The sequence below is a fragment of the Oncorhynchus mykiss genome, chromosome 4 (genome assembly GCF_057628025.1).
Source record: "Oncorhynchus mykiss isolate SJ-2025 chromosome 4, ASM5762802v1, whole genome shotgun sequence".
Lineage (NCBI taxonomy): Eukaryota > Metazoa > Chordata > Actinopteri > Salmoniformes > Salmonidae > Oncorhynchus > Oncorhynchus mykiss.
This window is the reverse complement of record NC_143025.1, coordinates 62,376,743-62,396,642: the sequence shown is the minus strand read 5'-3', so window position 1 is coordinate 62,396,642 and position 19,900 is coordinate 62,376,743. Positions and strand designations below refer to the sequence as shown.

Sequence of the window (19,900 nt, the reverse complement as noted above, 5' to 3'; positions counted from 1 at the left end):
CCTCTGATGCCTCTTTAATTTCATCTTGAAACTATTGCATCCGTAGCATTTGCTTTTGTTGTAGGCAGACCTGTTTTCTCTTTGCCTGGAAGATAAAGGCTCGCCGCTTCTCAGCCTGAGACCTTGAAGTGCGCAGGGAGCCGAGAGAGGGAGAAACTGGTGCGTTGCCATGGCGATCGGATTCAGCCTCGTCCCTGTTTCGCCGGTGTTGGAGCCACATGACAGGGACTGTGGAAAGAATCCAGTCAGTCACTTCTTCTGTGCACAAACAGAGAGATTAACAGCCCTAGCAGTAATGTGTAATTATTACCTCAGTGGCACCCACACCCAGTGATTTATGGGCCGTTTGAAGGACTGTTGAGTGCTCTACTATAGACAATTGTAATTTACAGCGTTAGAGCTGTCGAGGAAGAGAAAAGCAGCCCCAAAATGACTCTTCAGACATTTCCAGTTCCCTTTGTTATCTTGTATGAGTCAAAGAGTGTATGGAACACACACTACACTCTATTGTAGGCAGTCGATTAGCAGAGCACAATATCCACTGTCAGATCCAATGACTGTATATATGAATGGACAAAGTCACTGATCACGTGACACCATTCATTCCTATGTGAAGACTCAATAGCGCATTGAAGCCAAATTAAGTCAGTTAAGATGGCGTCTCATGGAGACATAACATGCGCAGTTTGAGCTACTCCAGGAAGTGACGTTGCAGGCTAGCTCAGTGCTGCCCCCTCTCTTTGAGTAACTCAAGTTAAAGGCCGCCCGGGGTACTGCAGGCTGCCATTAGCAACTAAATTATCCTTGTAATTTCTTCTTTGTGCAATTAAAAAATGATTGGTTCAAGGACAAACATCTGGTGTATTAGAAGCAATTATTGGTACCGTGATTGTCTTCATTTGTATTTTATTTATTTTTTTACACAATGAATGACCATGAAGATTTCCATTCTTCCATTCACTATAATGAGGGGGATCCTGTTTTCTGCTAACAATGTCTGCAGTGCCCGGTCGGCCTTGAACTTCCGTGGCTTCAATGAGAGGGGGCAGTCGCTCTCCCCTGGTCAGACCTCTATTGACCCGCATGGAGTAAGCATGCCTGCTGCTGATAAGATGGATTATGAATGAGGTTGGCAGACTCTGCCTGGTCTCAGATGCTGCTGTGTGTGAGAGAACCTCTCGCAGTAGTGCTGTTTGGTTTATTACATGTTGTTATGGATGGAGGCGTAGGAGAGCATTTACATAAGGATCCTCAGTGTGGGGCCAAATCCCGCCGTGCTTTTCCTCCAGCTTTATCTGGCAACAAAACTGCTACCTCATGCTTCCTGGGGCCCTCTTTTCCTTATTCCCCCCAGTGAGTCGGCTGTACAAACAAACACAGCTAGCGTCCAGGGAGGCCACTGCCATGCCTCTCCCTCTGTGTATTTGCAGAGCAAATGACAGGCAGACCGGGCCCCACTCAGGGAGAGCTAGTCAGGCAAGCGCCCAACGCTGCTGCTGTTGGAAATAGCTGCAGCCCCGGCGCTGGGAACAATGAATTCTGACAGGGAAGGAAGTTGTTAAACTGGAGGCTAGTCTGGCAGAGGGAGGCAATAGTCATTCAAGGTAGTCTGAGGTCTCCTGGCTGCTCCCAGTACTGAGGTTAGAGGGTGTTGCATACGAGCCCACATCTGGTAGCCACATTAGCAACACCCTCCCACATAGCAGACACTACACCACACTGGGGTAACTTTTTAATTGACACATTTTTACACCTTAACTGTATTTCTACTGCTTCCCAGCTGAACGACATCATACATAGTGAATCAGTCACTATGTCAGGAGAGGCCCCTCTGAAACATGGACCATGGCCCGGATTCATAAAGAGTCTCAGAGGAGTGAGTGCTGATCTTTGATCAGTTTTGCCTTTTCAGTTCATAATGAATACGATTATGTGGACAGGGAGGAGCTGATCCGAGATCAGCACGCTTTGTGAATACGGAACCCAGTACACCACCACCAGCCAATGTTTTTGCACTATCCACCCACAGAGGAGGAAGCAGAGATGGAATTCACAGTGATAAAGGAGATGGAATTCACAGTGATAAAGGAGATGGAATTCACAGGGATAAAGGAGATGGAATTCACAGTAATAAAATAGATGGAATTCACAGGGATAAATAAGATGGAATTCACAGTGATAAAGAAGATGGAATTCACAGGGATAAAGGAGATGGAATTCACAGTAATAAAATAGATGGAATTCACAGTGATAAAGGAGATGGAATTCACAGTGATAAAGGAGATGGAATTCACCGTGATAAAAGAGATTGAATTCACAGTGATAAAGGAGATGGAATTCACAGTGATAAAGGAGATGGAATTCACAGTGATAAAAGAGATTTAAAGAGCTGAGACCTTTTTCTCTCTTTCTCTCCCCCTCTCTCTCTCTCTCTCTCTCTCTCTCGCTCGCTATCTCTCTCCCTGTGTAGGCGTTAAGCTCAGTCTAACTGTCTGGTCACAGTATGCTGCACATATTGATCTGAGAGTGAGGTGGGAGTGATAGGGAAGTAGAGTTGATATATTAGCAGCACAATGTTTCCGATCTCGCCCACCACCAAACGTTAACCCCTGAATGAACATGTGACACAGGAAGTGCACAAACCTAAATATCACTTCTGTTATTTCTATTATAGTCTACAGTAAAACAATTTTTTTTAAATGTAATCTTCTTGCTCCACCCTTGTTATGATGCATCTGTGGTCTCAATAATTTCAGGCATACAGTGTAAACCACATTATACTGATTTGGTGCATGATTTTTTGTTGTTGTTGTAGGTTTCGTTATTTGTCTTGTGTGCAGACAGAGTCAGGCTGTTGTTGTGCCCATTGGGGAACGTTCGGATGCTGGGGCTGGCAGCTGAGAACAGGCTCTGTGTCAGCTTTAAAGCCAGCTGGGGTGCTGCCACTTCGCCTTCCATCCCCTGGGACCTGGCATCCTGCAGTAACAGTACCCACAGAAACACAGCCCATCTCTTCACCACAGAGCCTCTCTAACTCATCTCCCATAGGGGTTTTCCGGCAACAGCGTTTGTTTACGGTAGAAAAAGCAATACGATACTAACCGGAGTTCTGTAACAACATGATCTTCTCCCAGATCTTCATAGGATGCATAATGCTCTGTAATCACATTATAAACCAACAAGTGATATATCACTGTGTAACTGGGACGTAGTATATAATCAGCATAGAAAGACGCTAGTGTTCACGTTCATGTTTTATCGTACTCACCAGATAAAGGTCTGTTTTTGATGCAGAGGCAGAGCCACAGTCACGATAGCAGCGCTATAGAACTAGTGGGAGACGGTTAGACCTGAAAAACAAGTCACAGTGCATGGCCATTTAAGTCAATGGCTTCACTTTTCAGACAAAATTGCTCTGAAAATTGGAAGTACAGACGTAGGATCTTAATTTGAGTAGGTTTTCTACAGCAGGAAAATATTCCTGCGGCAACAGGAAATGTGGATTATTATGTACATTAAAATGAATGGACATTTTTTTGTAGGGGTTCATAAAAAAAATTGTGGGGAATCAAGTCTGACATTTTAAAGTGGAAATTACAAACTTTAGAATCCTTTTTACATCTTGAATACACTACAAATTAGCATTTCCTGCTGTGCAGGAAATTTCTCAGCAACAAAAGAGTGATCAAATTAAGATCCTACATCTGTATTTATTGCCTCAGGGCCTGTGTCAATAGCTAGGAAGGAACACAGTTGTAGGTGGCTTTGCATGCCTCTCTCTTGCACAGTGAGCTGCAGTGTTAAACTCCCTCCCAGGGTTCAACGTGGGTCATCAACCCTACAGATGAGGACTGGCAGTACAGAACCCACTGACCCCAGGCGTTAGCCGTCATCGTCGGGCCGCCCCACCATCTGACTCCTAAGGCTTGGCCCAAGTCTGGACCTGCAGGCAGCCAGATGCCCACCCTCTCTCTGTGTGTCTGAGGGGAGAGGGAAGTAGGGTATAGAGGCACTGCACACACAGTGCCGCCCCGGGTAGCAGATAATCCCTGCTTTTCACTCTGGACCTATTTGCAGCATAGTGACCCAGAGAAAGAGTGAGTCTGGGGGGAATAGAGGGGAAAGAGGAGGGAAGGAAAGACGGAAGGGGGAAAAAGAAAGTTAGTGAGAATCCAGAACACATTGGGTCTGAATTTATGACTGCCGTCAGATCTGCTGCTGGACTGATTATCCTGGTGGAGCCACTAAATATATCCTAGGTACCCCTTCAGAACCCCTTCCGAACGCCGAACGCCACTGCCGGGAAGAACAAAGAAAAGAACATTACAAGGTCGCTCGCTGTGGAGAGGTAGCTGAACATCTCCTCCCTCCCCTAGCCTGTCTCAGGGAGAGAGCCCCCCCCATCAGTACATCTGTCTGGTCACTCCATAGATCTCTATAACTAGTGGTTATTAGATGGCGCTCAATGGGGCCATCATCACCGGCAGAGTCATCTTCTGTTTGTTTTCAGATCACATAGAGCAGGCAGGATGTGGATGTGTTCCATTGCCCGCCCTCTCTTTCTGCCTTCATTCTCTCTGTAGCTACTGTCATACCCTGGCTGGTAGTGGGAGGGAGCCTGCAGGGCCTAGTGTGGCCTGGAAATCTCCTCCCATTATTTATTCATGTGTCTGCATGCAGCGGCCAGATGAGAAATAGGCTCAACGGCTCGGAGGACTGAGGGCTTCTAATGAGGAAATTCAAGCCTGTCTCTCTGGGATAAATTGACATCTAGATTTGCTTTTCAATGGAGAGTGATTTCGATGTGCTCGTGAATAGGCACCTTGCTTTGTCCCTTGAAGTGCAGCACTTACCGTATATCTCGGCTCACTGTGGTGTGTGCGTGCGTGTGTGTGTGTAGTAGTAGCTTGAGGGAGTGTAAGCAGGCTCCAGCCCAGTCCATTGTCCTCTAGTCTTCTGTTTTAGTGGGGCTCAGTTTGCAGTCACGAGGGGCTTTTGGATTCTCCATCTGGCCCTGGTTCAGCGGCCAGGTACAGAGAGAACAGGGAGACGTTTCTCCTCCCCCCTCCCTCCCTCCTGTCCCTCCTCGCCGTTTGACTTTGTTCTTGACGTGCTCCAGAGAGGCAGCCGCGGGGGGGGGGGGGGGGGGGGGGGGGGGGGGGGGGGGGGGGGGGGGGGGGGGGGAGAGCAGAGCGGAAGAGAGCAGCAGCTCATCTCATCTTGGCAAAAGCTCTCTGGCTGTCTTCCTCTGGCTCTTTGTTATTCCTCCTCGCCTCTCTCTCTCTCTCTGCCATCCTGTTCCCCCCCCCCCCCCCCCCCCCCCCCCCCCCAAGCTACTCTGCTACGGCTCCCTGGTGCTGTGAGGTACCGCTGGGGTATGTCGGTATCAGAAGGTTTGTCAGCACCTAAAGGGAACAGAAAGAATCAGGCGATCTATTGATGCTTTGCGGGGAGGAAAAATCACACCCTCGTGGAAATTGGCAGCGAATCCATGGAAATAATGTATTGTGATAATTTGCAATTATCTGTATTTTATTGCCAATGATTTTTCTCCGGATTAGTGTTGCACTATGTGACTGAAGGTGTCAGAGAAAGTAAGGCTCTGCGTGTTTCTTTTGTTCTGCAGCCCCTGTGGACTATTGTAGGTTGATAGTATAGATCTGGCCTGCAAGATTATATTTGTTTGCCCCCCCCCCTAACGTTTGTAGTGTTTTGGGTCCAAAAAAAGACGGTAAAATCACCAGGAATTCAGCAACAAATGTGTTAAATTCAGGAAATCTGTTTCCAAGTGTTCCCATGAATAGAAAAAGAGACGTGTGTGATCGTCTCTCAATGTTATTCAACGTATGAAATTATTGTTATTTTCAAATATTTTTGGGGCTTAGTTGGGATCAATTTGCAGTGTGCAAATTATTATAATTATGTTCCGTTCCTCCGACCATCCGCTCCGACAAAAAAAACGTCCCACGGCTGAATCTAGTTGCCTACCCCTAGTGTAGATGTTACATATCATGCCCTACAGATATCACCTGACACCATTATGGATGGGGGTGACAAGTCCCTGCCTGTCCCTCCTCGATCTGTCACGCTGGCACCTCTCCAAGCCAGCAGGGACAGATGGAGAGACACTCATTTCTTAGATCACGTTGTCCCCCTCTGCCCGAGAATAGGTTACACGATGTTCAATATTTCAGGTTGAGAGCGAGAGAGAGTGCTGCAGGCTTTACATGTGTATATGTAAGTCACATCCTCTATTCCTGGTCCTGACGGCACTCTGGCACCATCTTGTGGTAAAAAAAAATGTGGCTGACCGTTTTTGACACGCACATAAAGTCGATTCAGCAAGGGTTCATCAAACTGTTACACATTCACGTTCCTTCCATATTCCATTCAAAAGTGAACGCTGTGCCACGTCAGATGTGAAAAGCCATTCTTTATTTCTTGATTTGCAGGTGAAGCTTCCTTTCCCTGTCGATCAGATCACAAATCTTCCGCGGAACGACTTCCAAATGATGGTCAAAATGCACAAACTGACCTCAGAGCAGCTGGAGTTCATCCATGACGTCCGGAGGCGCAGTAAGAACCGCATCGCAGCGCAGCGCTGTCGCAAGAGGAAGCTTGACTGTATCATGAACCTGGAGTGTGAGATCAGAAAATTGGTGAGTGTGTCTCCAGCCATGTCTCTCTCACAGATACACTGTGCACACCAGAGGAGGCTGGTGGGAGGAGCTATAGGAGGACGGGCTCATTGGGATGGCCGGAATGAAATGAACGGAGTCTAACATGGGGTTTCTATACGTTCAATGTGTTGGACACCGTTCCGTTCATTCCATTCCAGCTATTACGAGCCCGTCCTCCTACAGCTCCTTCCACCAGCCTCCTCTGGCGCATACAGTACTACAGCACATAGTGTGTGGACCTACTGGCATGTAAAGTAGTAGAACCATGTAATGTCTATATAGTACCGATCTCTCCCTGGACTAATGATAACTGTTGGCTCCCGAGTGGCGCAGCGGTCTAAGGCACTGCATCTCAGTGCTAGAGGCATCACTACAGACCCTGGTTAAATCCCGGGCTGTCTCACAACTGGCCGTGATCGGGTGTCCCATAGGGAGGCTCACAATTGGCCCAGCGTCGTCCGGGTTAGGGTAGGATTTGGCCGGGGGTAGGCCGTCATTGTAAAATAAGAACTTGTTCTTAACTGGCTTGCCGAGTTAAATATATCTATTTTTTAAATCACATGTTGACAGCGCAACAAGCATTACCTTGGGATAGAGCGATATTAATTACCTCAACACCGTGTCAGCACTTTCACGCTGGCCGACTGCCCTCTAGCTGCCAAGCTGTCAAAGTACAGCAATGTGTGTAGGGGGAAGAATAGTAAGATTCGAGCATCCGCAGTAGAGTGCTGGCTGTATGTCTCTCTTCCTACCTCCTCGCCCCCACGTTTCCATGGCATCGCGGCGGGTGGTCTCTCACAGGCAGCCAGTATGCTTTTGTTCCATGATGGGGGGTGGAGCTGCGGGCCCTTTGATGTGTTGTGTGTGTCAGCCACACACACATGTACAAACACACACACACACACACACACACACACACACGAGTGCTTTACACTCCACAGTGGACTGACAGCCTTCCCCTTGATGTCACCCAGCAGCATCCTAGGATATGAGAACAAGTTCATCATCTCAAACCGCTTTCCACCACCTGGTCCCGTGTTACCTCGGTGCGCACAGCATCCTGGGAATGCTCGCCCATCACAAACCTCATCCAAAGCATGCATTATTTAACATAAGCTCGGTGAACAAGCAGTAAAGCTAGGTCACGTGAACTCTTTTATGTTGATACGAAGAGGTGAATTGGCATGTAGTACGTATCTATGTCACGCTGCTGCTATAGGCAGCGTGAAGCATTTGTAGAACGTCGACTGTGCAGCTGCAGTGTCAAAGGGCATCACAGTATGTACTGCATGTATCTTTGCTCCTGGTCAGACCACAGCTCATGACACTTGTCCTCATCCCTAATATTTCCTTGTGTGTCCACCAGGTGAACGAGAAGGACAAGCTGCTGACAGAGAGGAACCAGCTGAAGGAGTGTATGGGTGAGCTGTGGGAGAACTTCTCCTGTCTGTCCCAAGAAGTGTGCAGGGACGTGCAGCTGAGCCCCGAGCAGGTCCAGTCCCTGAACCACTACTGCCCGGTCCTGAAGCCCGGCACCAACACCATCGACATTGCCGGCAATGCTGCCTCCAACAGCATTGACCTCACCACCCACTCCGGCTCAGCCACCCCGGAGCCCAGCTTCCTCAAGTCCCCCGGGCCCTCAGAGAGCGAGCCTGACTCGGTCATGGGGAATGGGGCTGACGGGGGGGCGGGCAGCAACGAGGCGGAAGGCCAGGAGCCGAGGTTATACATGGAGGCGGGGCTCTCGTTCAATGAACAGTCCAATCAGACAGTGACGGTAGACTTCTGCCAGGAAATGACTGATAAATGTACAACTGATGAACAGCCGAGAAAGGACTGTACTTAGTAAACGGTGGTTTTAATATCTGTGTTTTTATTATTTAATTTTTAGTTTTGATTTTCTTCTGACAAACCCCTTTCTCGGGGTTGTTGAGATGGTCAGCCTTGGCCAGTGTTCTTTGAAAATATTTTTTGTTTGTATGTCTTTTTAAAGGTTGACACTACAGTTGTCTTAAGAGCAGCAATACTGTTCTCCAGGTATTCTCCTCTCTGTAACCATGACAGAGTGGGAACTTCTCACACAAAACTCCTCTTACAATGGTGCTACACCGTGACCGGGCAGGCAGCGATCTCCACAGTGTTCTTTATCCATGTATTACAGTCTACTCACAGGGATGGGCAAAGTTCACATCTTCAATTCAAACCTCAATGGACCTAACAGCAGCTCCCTCTGTCTCTCGATCAACCTACAGTTTCTATCTCCCTGTCTCTCCTCTCTCTATTTCTCTCGCTCTCCCTTTCTCTCTCTCTGTCTCTCTCTCTCCCAATCGCTCTTCTACTCTGTCTATTCCCTATCAATCTATTTCTACCTCTTAAAACACTTTCGCTCTCTGTATATTCTCTCTCTCTCTCACGCTTATTCTCTCACTCTCTCTCGGTGGCCCTTGTCACAGCAATTCAAACTCAGGAAGAAATCTTCTGAATGTTCGATATGATTGATGAAAATAAGAATACAGCTTCTGTACATGAGAGATTTATGAAGCAGTTAGACTGTAAATGTTCATATGCAAAAAAAAATCTCTTCTGCTTCACTCATTTTGCATTTTCTGTACAGCAAAGCAATGTGTACAGACAGTACCTAAACATTCCTCCTTTGCCTTCCGCAGCACTGAAACGAAAGAGAAAAAACTTAACGATTTGACAGGTGGTTAAATAGCTATGTTCCCACCAGGGTTGGGGTCAATTCCATTTCAATTCCAGTCAATTCAGGAAGTACACTGAATTCCAACTCTCTTGAAAGCTTTTCAATGAGGAAAATGTGAAATTGGAATTGCAATTTGGTTTGCTTTCTGAATGAACTGGAATTGAAAAGGAATTAATCCTGGTTCCCACACATCAGCAATACCATTGTATTTGGATGTTGTAATGGTAACTTTCAAGTGCTTGCTCGGGCAGAACGTATAATGTATATAGTATGGAGCATGGTGACTGTCACAGTAATATTATACAAGTAGAGGCTTAGACGTTTCTTTTCACTGGGGTTTTTGCTAAGGGGAAATATTTGCTTTGCTGTTTCCTGCCTAAAGGAAAATTCCCCATAAGGGTGGGTGTTCTTAAACTCAGGAAATCAGCTTGACACGCACACATAACACGCACACACACACACACGTACATTCATTTCAGAGCCCCTTGCATGAAAATTGGATGTTGCTGGCACGGACCGTGTAAGTATGTTATTAACCAGTGGCTCAAGCCACATCCATTCAAAATTTGACACCACTTTAAATGTGAAAACGAGTTTCAGCTTGTTGTGTTTTTGAGGAAACTTTATTTCTCCTTATCAGTGTTTGAAGATGCTATATGTACGATGGGGAAAACTCTCACAGGCTCCCTTTGGATTTCTTCGGTGTTATGTTTCAATGTTGCCAAGGAATGTGTGAGTAGACATCTTCTCAAGCTGAGGGATAGCTATTCTGTCTGCAACAACAACAAAAACAGACACCAAGTATTTCTATTTACCAAGGATACTTTCCCCTAATGAATCTGGGCTAAATTCAGGCTCTTTCCTTCCAGCACCGGATGCTCAGTTATAACTAGTTCTAATAGCACTTCATAGAGGGCTTATGTCTGGTTCAGAATCCTGAAAAGTCTAATACCGAAACACTTGAATTGGCACTTAAATGAAAACATCTTATTGAATGTTAATATTGATATAAATATCTCTATGAAGACATTACATTTTTTTTTTAACTACAGTAAACAGGGTTATTAACAAAAAAAAGGAAGCTAACATAATATTGAAGAGTGTGAGATTGAAGATCTTATATTTGTAATTCTTTAAGAATTGAATAAGCTAATTGAGACTTCAGTTCACGTGAAAGCACTGTGTGTGTCATCATCAAACTGATTGAGTAACAATCACGTGATATAGTAACATTTTTGCCCTGGTTGTACATTTGTTGAAAACATCATATTCTGTGATGTGAATGCATGCCCCTGTATATTTTACTTAGTTAGTTTGTCTAGCTTACGTTTGCTTCTAACGATAGTCCTCAGCTAAATGATTTACTCTTGTCTTTTGTTGATGAACCGTATTTACATTTATAATGTAAATATACAGAAATACGTTTCTTATCTGTTCAACAGTCAGAGAGGTGCTTGAAAATACAGAATATAAGAAAATAGAGCCATAACCTATGAAGAGGGGTGAATTCAATTGGAATATAAAGCTTTGCTCATAATTTGAACTTCATTCAGGACGAAAAGCTATACAGTTTGTCAGGAAAGAGCGACAATACAACTGTATATATTGAGGAGTCTGCAAATTCCCCTTGGCGTTACTCTGCTGCCCCCTGTTGGACACAGTTATGTAGTTCTCCAACCAGTCCTGACTGAGAACAAACCTTGTGGTATTAGAGTGCTCTGTGTTTTGCGGTGTGGTTGCAAGTCTGATTATTTGACCATACACATAGGTTTCCCTAAGGTTGTAGCTAGACTCATATACAGTCTCACACAGAGAACCACAAGCATACGCACAAATATGAATACATACACACACACACACACCATGCATGTCGTAACGGCATCCTTGCTCGAAGGCTTCAGTCTAGAGCAGTTGTGATTGCCTGTTGAAATTGTTGTTTGCGAGGTTCTTTTTCCACTTTGCTCTGAGTCATAAGCCGTCACTGAAGTGGAACGGTATTCATCCTCATTATCAGATACAAAACAGAAAACTAAAGATGGGTGGATTCAAGTGGACATTTGTGCAAACCATATGCAATTCCGACTTTTTCGTACTTGTTTTTTTGAAGTAAAAGTGAAAAGCATGACGTTCCACCAGAAAAGCACACTCATTAGGCTATACTTTGACAAATGTCATATTTTGGGAAAATGTATTGAAATGCATCAGGTTTATATTGTCCTCCATCAAAGCTATACCAATAGATATCCTTCTATCTGTTTGTAGATGTCCTTATAATGCTATTATGATTACTGTTGATGTTCTTTGGATAGCAATGAGTGCATAGCATATTTCTGGTGTGTAGGCTACTGTGCGTAACATTTCTAATTCCTCATCGTTGTTTTTTGCTCTACCAAGAGAGCCCCCTGGATTCATGTAAAGGCTGGTTGGGTGGATGCAGATACATGAAGAGTTTTTAAAGCAGCACCATCCCTCCAGTCATTTGACAGTCCAGTCCATACCTCTTAGCCCTCTAGCCTTGAGAGAGCTGCTCCATGCCTGATATGCCATGTGTGGTGTTACTATGGTGGCCAGTGGTTGAAAGTAGAGCAAGGCCACCTCAACGGTCAACCCCCTACCCCCCAAGCATTCCAGGTGAAATAAGCTTGTTGTGTCATCATCTCAATCGTCTGGTTTAATTTTAACCAGGATCAGTCATTGCTCTTGTATATCGTCTCAGGGTGCCAAGTGTTTTATTTCTCAATTTCTGAATTTGGAGCAGACGTTTGTAACTTTTAGCTGGTTTTTATGTTTGCTTTGATGTTTTTTGGCTTTGCTTTGGGTGTGTGAAAGTATAGCTTTAAACTCTGGTTTTATATTCCCGAAGCTTATTTCTACCAATGCAAATACTGTGTAATGAGCTTGGCCCGATACAGATCAACCCCATCAAGAGGCTGCAGAGAGTACACAATACATTGGAGTACAAATATGAATTATGTTTTGGTAATACATTTCATTATTAGTTGGATTTCTCTCAAGTTCTTTACCTCTGCAGTTTTTTTAACAAGCCAAACACACAACAACAACAACAAAAAATCCATGTCATTTGATTTGTTAACTGGCTTTGGTTATTAGTTGGTGGATATTTTCTTGTTTAGTTGAACTTTTGTTTGTTTTAGTTTTTCTGTGCTGCTTCTCTGGAGAAAAAAAAAACACTGTCTCTCCAACTCCAAAGGTTGTTGTTTTGAAAAGACGAACAAAACTTGCCTTTTTCACAAATTGCTCAACTTTATAATACAGTATACTGGTATCCTGATTACATGCACAGGCTGAGACCATTTTAGGAGTAAAAGAAAAGTTAAATATGTTTACAAAAAGGTTGTGTTTATTCAATTTGCCATGTATATAGAAATTGGTAGGTTAAAATTGGACTGATGGTTAGTGTTTTTACATTTTGTAAACAGAAAACTGTGTTTTCCTCAACTTGTCTTTTCATTCAACTGGGGATGTTTCAGAGTTACATGGATACAAGTGCACCTCCGATTTTTTGCCTTAGAACTTGCAGAGGTCATAGTTCACATTCAAGTGAAGTGAGTGTATGCAGGGGCCTACGCCCCCCCCCCCCCATTTCTGAGCAACCACCAGTGCGGACGTTCTCACACTTATCTACCTGTGAAATCCTTCATACCTCTCATAATTGGTCAATGACTGTATCAGCAAACTGCATCAGGTGGGTTTTTTTACATGCTTTTTACACAGATTATATGGATTATTGTATTAGTAGATTTTGGTGCATCATTTTTTATTTTTATGTAATAACTCTTAAGCTTGTAGTCACAAAGTTGTTTTTCTCTCCTGTTTTTCTAGAAGACTGTTTTGTGTTAATATTGTCAATTTGAAATAACTGTTAATTGCTTATTCTCTACTTACCTTGTTCATTTTTAAATGCTACACAACCCTAATGAATTCAAGTGACTCAACAACCATTGTAAATACAGTGTTGCGTAAACCCGCTTTTCATTCATTTCAATTGCTAGTGTTATATGAATGACATTTTTGTCTAGACACCATTTCTGTTTATGAAATAAAGAATCATATCATGTACATTATTTTTGTCCTTTTTTTAAAAATATATATCTGCAAATGCAAATAAATATTGTTTACTTCGTCGTATTCTTTCACTAAATCATAATCTGTACTTTTAAGGTGTAATTCGAAATTAACCAAAGGTATATGGACTATCTGATTAAAATCATATCAGATTTGAAATAAGGTGTAATGTAGTCACATAAGAAGAGGACCCAGGTGTTTCTTGTCCCCTTGCACAGTGAGAAAGATGGTTTGGGAGGCAAAGAAATGTCCCAAGAGCCACAGTTGGAGAGTTACAGAACGCCACCTCCAAGCCAAAAGGCTATTTGGAAGGGTTTCTATTTTTTTTAAACGCCTGTATTGTGAGCAACCAACAATTGTAAACACCTGGTGTTTGCTAAATGGCATTGGCACTTGGATTGGAACCGGGTGCTATGGTCAGATGAGATTAAAATAAAGCTCTTTGGCCACGCCCACCAGTGATCGGTTTGGCCTCGAAAGAAGGATGCATATGCAGGAAATACCCCATACCTACTGTAAAATATGGTGGTGAATATTTGATGTCATGGGGCTGTTTTGCTTCCACTGGTACTGGGGCCCTTGTTAAGGTGCACGGCATCATGAGCTCTACCAAGTACCAGGATATTTTAGACAAAAACCTGGTTGCCTCTGCCAGGACACTGAAACTTGGTCGCAAGTGGATCTTCCAGCAAGACAATCACCCAAAACACACCACAAAATCAACATCTCAGTCTCCAGACTTGAACTTCATTGAAAACCTGTGGTTTGAATTGAAGAGGGCTGTCCATAAGTACAGATGAAGGATATCAAGGATCTGGAAAGGTTCTGTATGGAGGAAGGGTCTAATATCCCTCCCAATGTGTTTTTCAATCTCATAAAACATTATAGAAAAAGGCTCAGTGATGTTATCCTTGCAAGGGGAGGGTGCACAACGTATTGAAAACGGGTGCCAATAATTTTGACACATACCTTTTTGAGATTTTTTCATATTACTTGTTAAACAAAATATTGTTCTCTGAGCAATTGTATTAGTATAAAATAAAAGCATATTAAAATTATCTTCAGCATACAGTATAGCTCAGTATTTGTATTTATAATTTTATACAGTCATTGTTTATCAAGGGTGCCAATAATTTTGGATGTGACATATTTGCATTTGAATAGTTGTACATCAGATCCTAGAAAAGCATTATGTACAAGCAAACAGGTTATAGATTTCTCAACGCTATCAAGAAAGTTGAAGATATTATATTTAAAAAATGTGTAAAGCATCCAATGCAGGGTTCACAAAACAATTTCAATTTGAAGAGCACTTCCATCTCCAACTTTACCATCGTTCTGTAGCATAAACAATATCAAAGTGCTTTAAAAAAAATTTGAGATCAAATATGTACATGGTGGAGTTTATCATCATATCCCACAATGTTTTACATGTATTATCAATCAAAATGTTGAATTATCATCTTATGAGAAGACTGTCTTTTAGCAAAATGTCACTACAAGTAGCTTGCAGTCATATCACTTTGACAAAAAATATAAAATTCCACGAATGCAATTACATTTGAGGCCACAGATATTTCTTGCAAAGATAGCATGTGACGTATCAAACATTTGAAATTAGAACTACCAAAGCAAACATACACTGAACAAAAATATAAATGCAACATGTAAAGTGTTGGTCGCATGTTTCATGAGCTGAAATAAAAGATCCCAGAAATCTTCCATTACGCACAAAGAGCTTAATTCTCTCAAATGTTGTGCACAAATTTGTTTACATCCCTCTTAGTGAGCATTTCTCATCCCATAGAATCCATCCACCTGATAGGTGTGACATATCAAGATACTGATCAAACAGCATGATCATTATCCAGGTGCACCTTGTGCTGGGGACAATAAAAGGCCACTCTAAAATGTGAAGTTTTGTGTCACATCACAATGCCACAGATGTCTCAAGTTTTGAGGGAGCGTGCAATTGGCATGCTGATTGCTGGAATGTCCACCAGAGCTGTTGCCAGATAATTTAATGTTCATTTCTCTTCCCATAACCCCATCACCACCATGGGGCACTCTGTTCACAACGTTGTCATCAGCAAACCACTCACCCACACCAAGCAGTACATGCTGTCTGCCATCTGCCCGGTACAGTTGAAACCGGGATTCATCCGTGAAGAGCACACTTCTCCAGTGTGCGAGTGGCCATCAAAACTGAGCATTTGCCCACTGAAGTCAGTTATGACACCAAACTGCAGTCAGGTCAAGACCCTGGTGAGGATGACGAGCACGCAGATGAGCTTCCCTGAAACGGTTTCATCAGCTGTCCAGGTGGCTGGTCTCAGACGATCCCACAGGTGAAGAAGCCGGATGTGGAAGTCCTGGTCTAGCGTGGTTACACATGGTCTGCGGTTGTGAGGCCGGTTGCACGCACTGCCAAATTCTCCAAAACAAGATTGGAGGGGGCTTATGTTATGGGTAGACATAAGCTACCAATACTTTGATGAGATCCTGAGGCCCATTGTCGTGCCATTCATCCATTCATCCATCACCTTATGTTTCAGCATAATGCACGGCCCCTTATTGCAAGGATCTGTACACAATTCCTGGAAGCTGACCTCCAGTTCTTCCATGGCCTGCATATTCACCAGACATGTCACCCATTGAGCATGTTTGGGATGCTCTGGATCAACGTGTATGACAGCGTGTTCCAGTTCCCGTCAATATCCAGCAACTCCGCACAGCCATTGAAGAGGAGACAACATTCCACAGGCCACAATCAACAGCCTGATCAACTCTATGCGAAGAAGATGTCATACTGCATGAGGCAAATAGTGGTCACAACAGATACTGATTGGTTTTCTGATCCACGCCCCTACTTTTTTTTTTTTTTTAAGGTACAGTATCTGTGACCAACAGATGCATATCCGTACTCCCAGTCATGTGAAATCCATAGATTAGGGCCTAATGGATTTCTATCAATTGACTGATGTCCTTATGTGAACTGTAACTCAGTAAAATTGCATGATACATTTCTATTTTTGTTCAGTGTAACTATACTAATGCGTTTACTGCTCACCCACAATACATATGTTATTATGAATACAATGAGGCAATTAGAAGGGGAATGTTGCTTCGTAATCAGTGTCCCCAGATCCTTCTGGTCCCTCAGCCAGTTCTCACTTTTTCATGATTGAAGACAGTTCCAGAATCATGCTCTGAAAGATTGAAATATGCAACATGAGTTAGTCAGTAGTTATTTAATCAGAATCTTAGCCTTAGAAACACATGATGAGAATCCTACAATGCATCCTCCATTAAAAAAAAATTGTGTTGTGTAATAGTTCTACTTACCATTGACATTCTTCGTCCACTGGCTGGAGGCGGGGTCATAGGTGGGCTCTCTCCTTGGGCGATACGCTTGGCCTCTGTGTCCGTCCCACTCCCGGAGTTCGGGCTATCAGAAGGACTGTCCAGGTTGGTCTGAGAGAGTCCTCGGGACATGAAACTAGCCTTCCTCCCCGTGGGATAGTGACCACTGTCAGGTGAATCACTCATGTCACTGTAATCCTGCAGAGCGCTGACCCGGCTCTGCTTGCGTAGCTGGTTCCACAGGGCTGCTGGTATCTCCATATGGCTGGCCATAAGGGAAGGCCGTGGCTGTGCTCCGCCGTGCCTGGGATGGCCTGAGCCTTTAGGCCCATTGGAGTCATCACTGCTGCATGAGTGGTTCCTCTGGTCCAGGGTGTAGTGGTGCTCCACAGTCCTCAGCTGTCGCAGGGACTGGAGCTCAGTCTGTCTGAGGTACTGCTCTGAGTCGTTGGTGCCACCACTATCGTTGTGAGGAGCTACCGAATGCAGGTACAAGGGGATAGCATCCACGTGGCTGTTAGGGACCATTGTGTAGGCCGTCTGAGTGAGTTGCATCATCTTTTGGGGTGATGAGTTTGTGAGGACACACACCTGCTGGACCATGGAGTTTTTCTTGGACCTGAACACTAATAAGCTTTCGTCATCTGTACCTTTATTTCCATACAGACTTTGTTTGACTTTCTTCACTCCCAGGTGGAATATCTCGAGGAGATTCAAGAACAAAGAAACCCCAGCGATGACGAGCATGAAGATCATGAAAATGTTCTTCTCAGTTGGTCTGGACACAAAGCAATCCACACTGTTCGGGCAAGGCAATCTCTCACATTTGTACAAAGGATCCAGTCCAACTCCGTACAGCACATATTGTCCCACTATGAAGCCAACCTCCACCACTGACCTCGTCAAGATATGGAAAACATATGTGCGCAGCAAGGAGCCCCTGAGTGGAGCTTTCCTTACCCTCTTCTGTTCCTCCAGCTTCCTCAGCTCCCTCTCTATCCTCTGTCTGTCCTCGTGAACGGGCTCAGCGCCCTCTAGCTCTGCTTTCAGGAAGGCTTTTTTCTTGTGTCTCTCTTTTTCAAGGGCCCTCAAACGGTACAGTGCATGTCCCATGTATACCAGAGAGGGAGAGGACACGAAAATGATTTGTAACACCCAGTATCGGATAAGAGAAATGGGGAATGCATCGTCGTAGCACACGTTCTTACACCCAGGCTGGTCCGTGTTGCACACAAACTCACTCTGCTCATCGTCCCACACATCCTCTGCTGCCACACCAAGAACGAGCATCCGGAATATAAAAAGGATGGTTAGCCAGATTTTTCCCACGATGGTTGAATGAATATGTACCTCTTCTAAGATGCTCCCCAACAAGTTCCAATCCCCCATCTTCTGAGTCACATATCCTTATGCTATAAAAAAAGATTTTACATACATGAATTTCCACTGGGCCATGGTATTTTATAAATACCTCACAGGATAAGCACATTTTTCATAGTTTAGTGTGTATATTTTTCATGATTCCAATGCAATTGTCCTCTTTCAAATGTAGACTGTTCAAGCATGCAATATCAAAATAAAGGATTTAAGAGTAAGAAACAACTTACATGACAACTAGGTTGTGTGTTCCACTTGCTTCAGAAATACCTGAATATTTGGTAGAATGTACGTTTTGTTTCCACCCATTGACGAGATAGGCGACCCATCTCTGAGAATCGCTACAGTGAGTGTATCGCCAATCTGTTGCAAGCAGGATTCATAGATTGCGAGGATCGATCCACCAAGTGACGGGACAATGGCCTGGGGCTTGTTTTACCACACAGTTGTTGATGGCAGGACATGTAACGTTACCAACAGCGCCAATCAGCTCACGGCCTAGCTTTGACATGTCAAATGCATGCTATTTTTACTTTCCAAATAGCTTTTGATCTTCACTGTATGCTGGTGTTATGTTTATATATGATCTAAATCTGCTAACTAAATGTTTTCAAATGACCAAGTCAAAATGAACAATCTATTGGGCCAGACAGAATGCTCAACAAGTCATGCCCCATCTCATAGTTCACTGCACGGTGGGCTATTTGAGGCACTGGACTAGTCTGGCAACAGACCAACCAGACCTCCCCAAAAGTTCTGTTAATTAAATCAATGAAAACTGTTAACAGATGACACAATTAGAACAACATATTCACATGGTTTCCATTGATATTTAGTAGCCCATTTAGATTCCTAAAAATGAGTTAACAATTTAATCATTGGAAAGAAAAATCAATTATGGAATGTATTGAACACTTACTTTTACATTGCGTGGTACTGTGTGGTTGCAATAGCCACCATTAAAGGGATAGACCACCCAAATTATAACATGGCATATTGGTTTCCTTACCCTGTAAAACAGTCTATGGACAAGGTGTGACAGCAATCTACGCTTCGGTTTTGTTTACCTGGCCGTTTCAAAGGCTAACTTTTTAGCATTTGTGGTACAAATCCAACGCAAGTCAATGTTACCTACATTAGTGGCCAATTAAACAATATCAAAGCCCGGATTGCTGTCACACCTTCTCCATAGACTGTTTACAGGGTAAGGAATCCAAAACATATTTTTGTGAAATATCCCTTTAATACACCCAAATGTGAGTCTCAACCCCATGATCCCATTCCATGACATTCATTTCTCATGAAAGAGAAGGTGTCCTTACAATCACTCTGCTATAACCAACTTCATTCAACTTTGTTTCAGTGAGCTAAGGCAAGTACATCCTTAGGCACTGACCTCAATTCCCATACTTCGTGGCCCAGTTTCTGGATATTTATATTAGAGCATGTATTACCTTGAAACATTGCCCTCCAGAAGGATTAATTATTAATGAACAATATCCCATGACAGCTGTTGCAGCAAAAATAAGTGTTCTGAACTATGACCATTAAGCTTTCATACTTTTGGCCAGAAGATATGCTGCCCGTTGCTAATAAAACCTAAGCAGCAGTTGAGAATGTGCCTAAAATATGCTGTACTCATTCGGGTGGTAAGTAGTCATTGAGTTCAATTTCCATTAATAAATCA

At 43.7% G+C, this 19,900-nt stretch overlaps 2 protein-coding genes across 4 annotated transcripts in view; one reads left to right on the top strand and one right to left on the bottom strand.

Annotated features, from left to right (window-relative positions):
* Positions 1-13,467, top strand: part of LOC110522120 (transcription regulator protein BACH2) — a 99,152-nt gene extending 85,685 nt beyond the window's left edge. For all 3 annotated transcript variants that reach the window (XM_021600244.3, XM_021600243.3, XM_036975670.2), the window contains exons 4-5: positions 6,453-6,659; positions 8,047-13,467. In XM_021600244.3, the coding sequence (XP_021455919.2) occupies positions 6,453-6,659; positions 8,047-8,529 (690 nt within the window). In that variant the 3' untranslated portion in view covers positions 8,530-13,467. The remainder of the gene's footprint in view (positions 1-6,452; positions 6,660-8,046) is intronic.
* Positions 13,468-14,547: 1,080 nt separating this feature from the next.
* LOC110522121 (gap junction alpha-10 protein-like) lies at positions 14,548-18,242 on the bottom strand. The gene is made up of 2 exons (XM_021600245.3): positions 16,819-18,242; positions 14,548-16,682 (listed from the first exon to the last, which is right to left on the bottom strand). Exons 1-2 carry the CDS (start codon positions 18,223-18,225, stop codon positions 16,644-16,646), a joined length of 1,446 nt encoding a protein of 481 aa, XP_021455920.3. The 5' UTR covers positions 18,226-18,242; the 3' UTR covers positions 14,548-16,643.
* Positions 18,243-19,900: the final 1,658 nt, after the last annotated feature.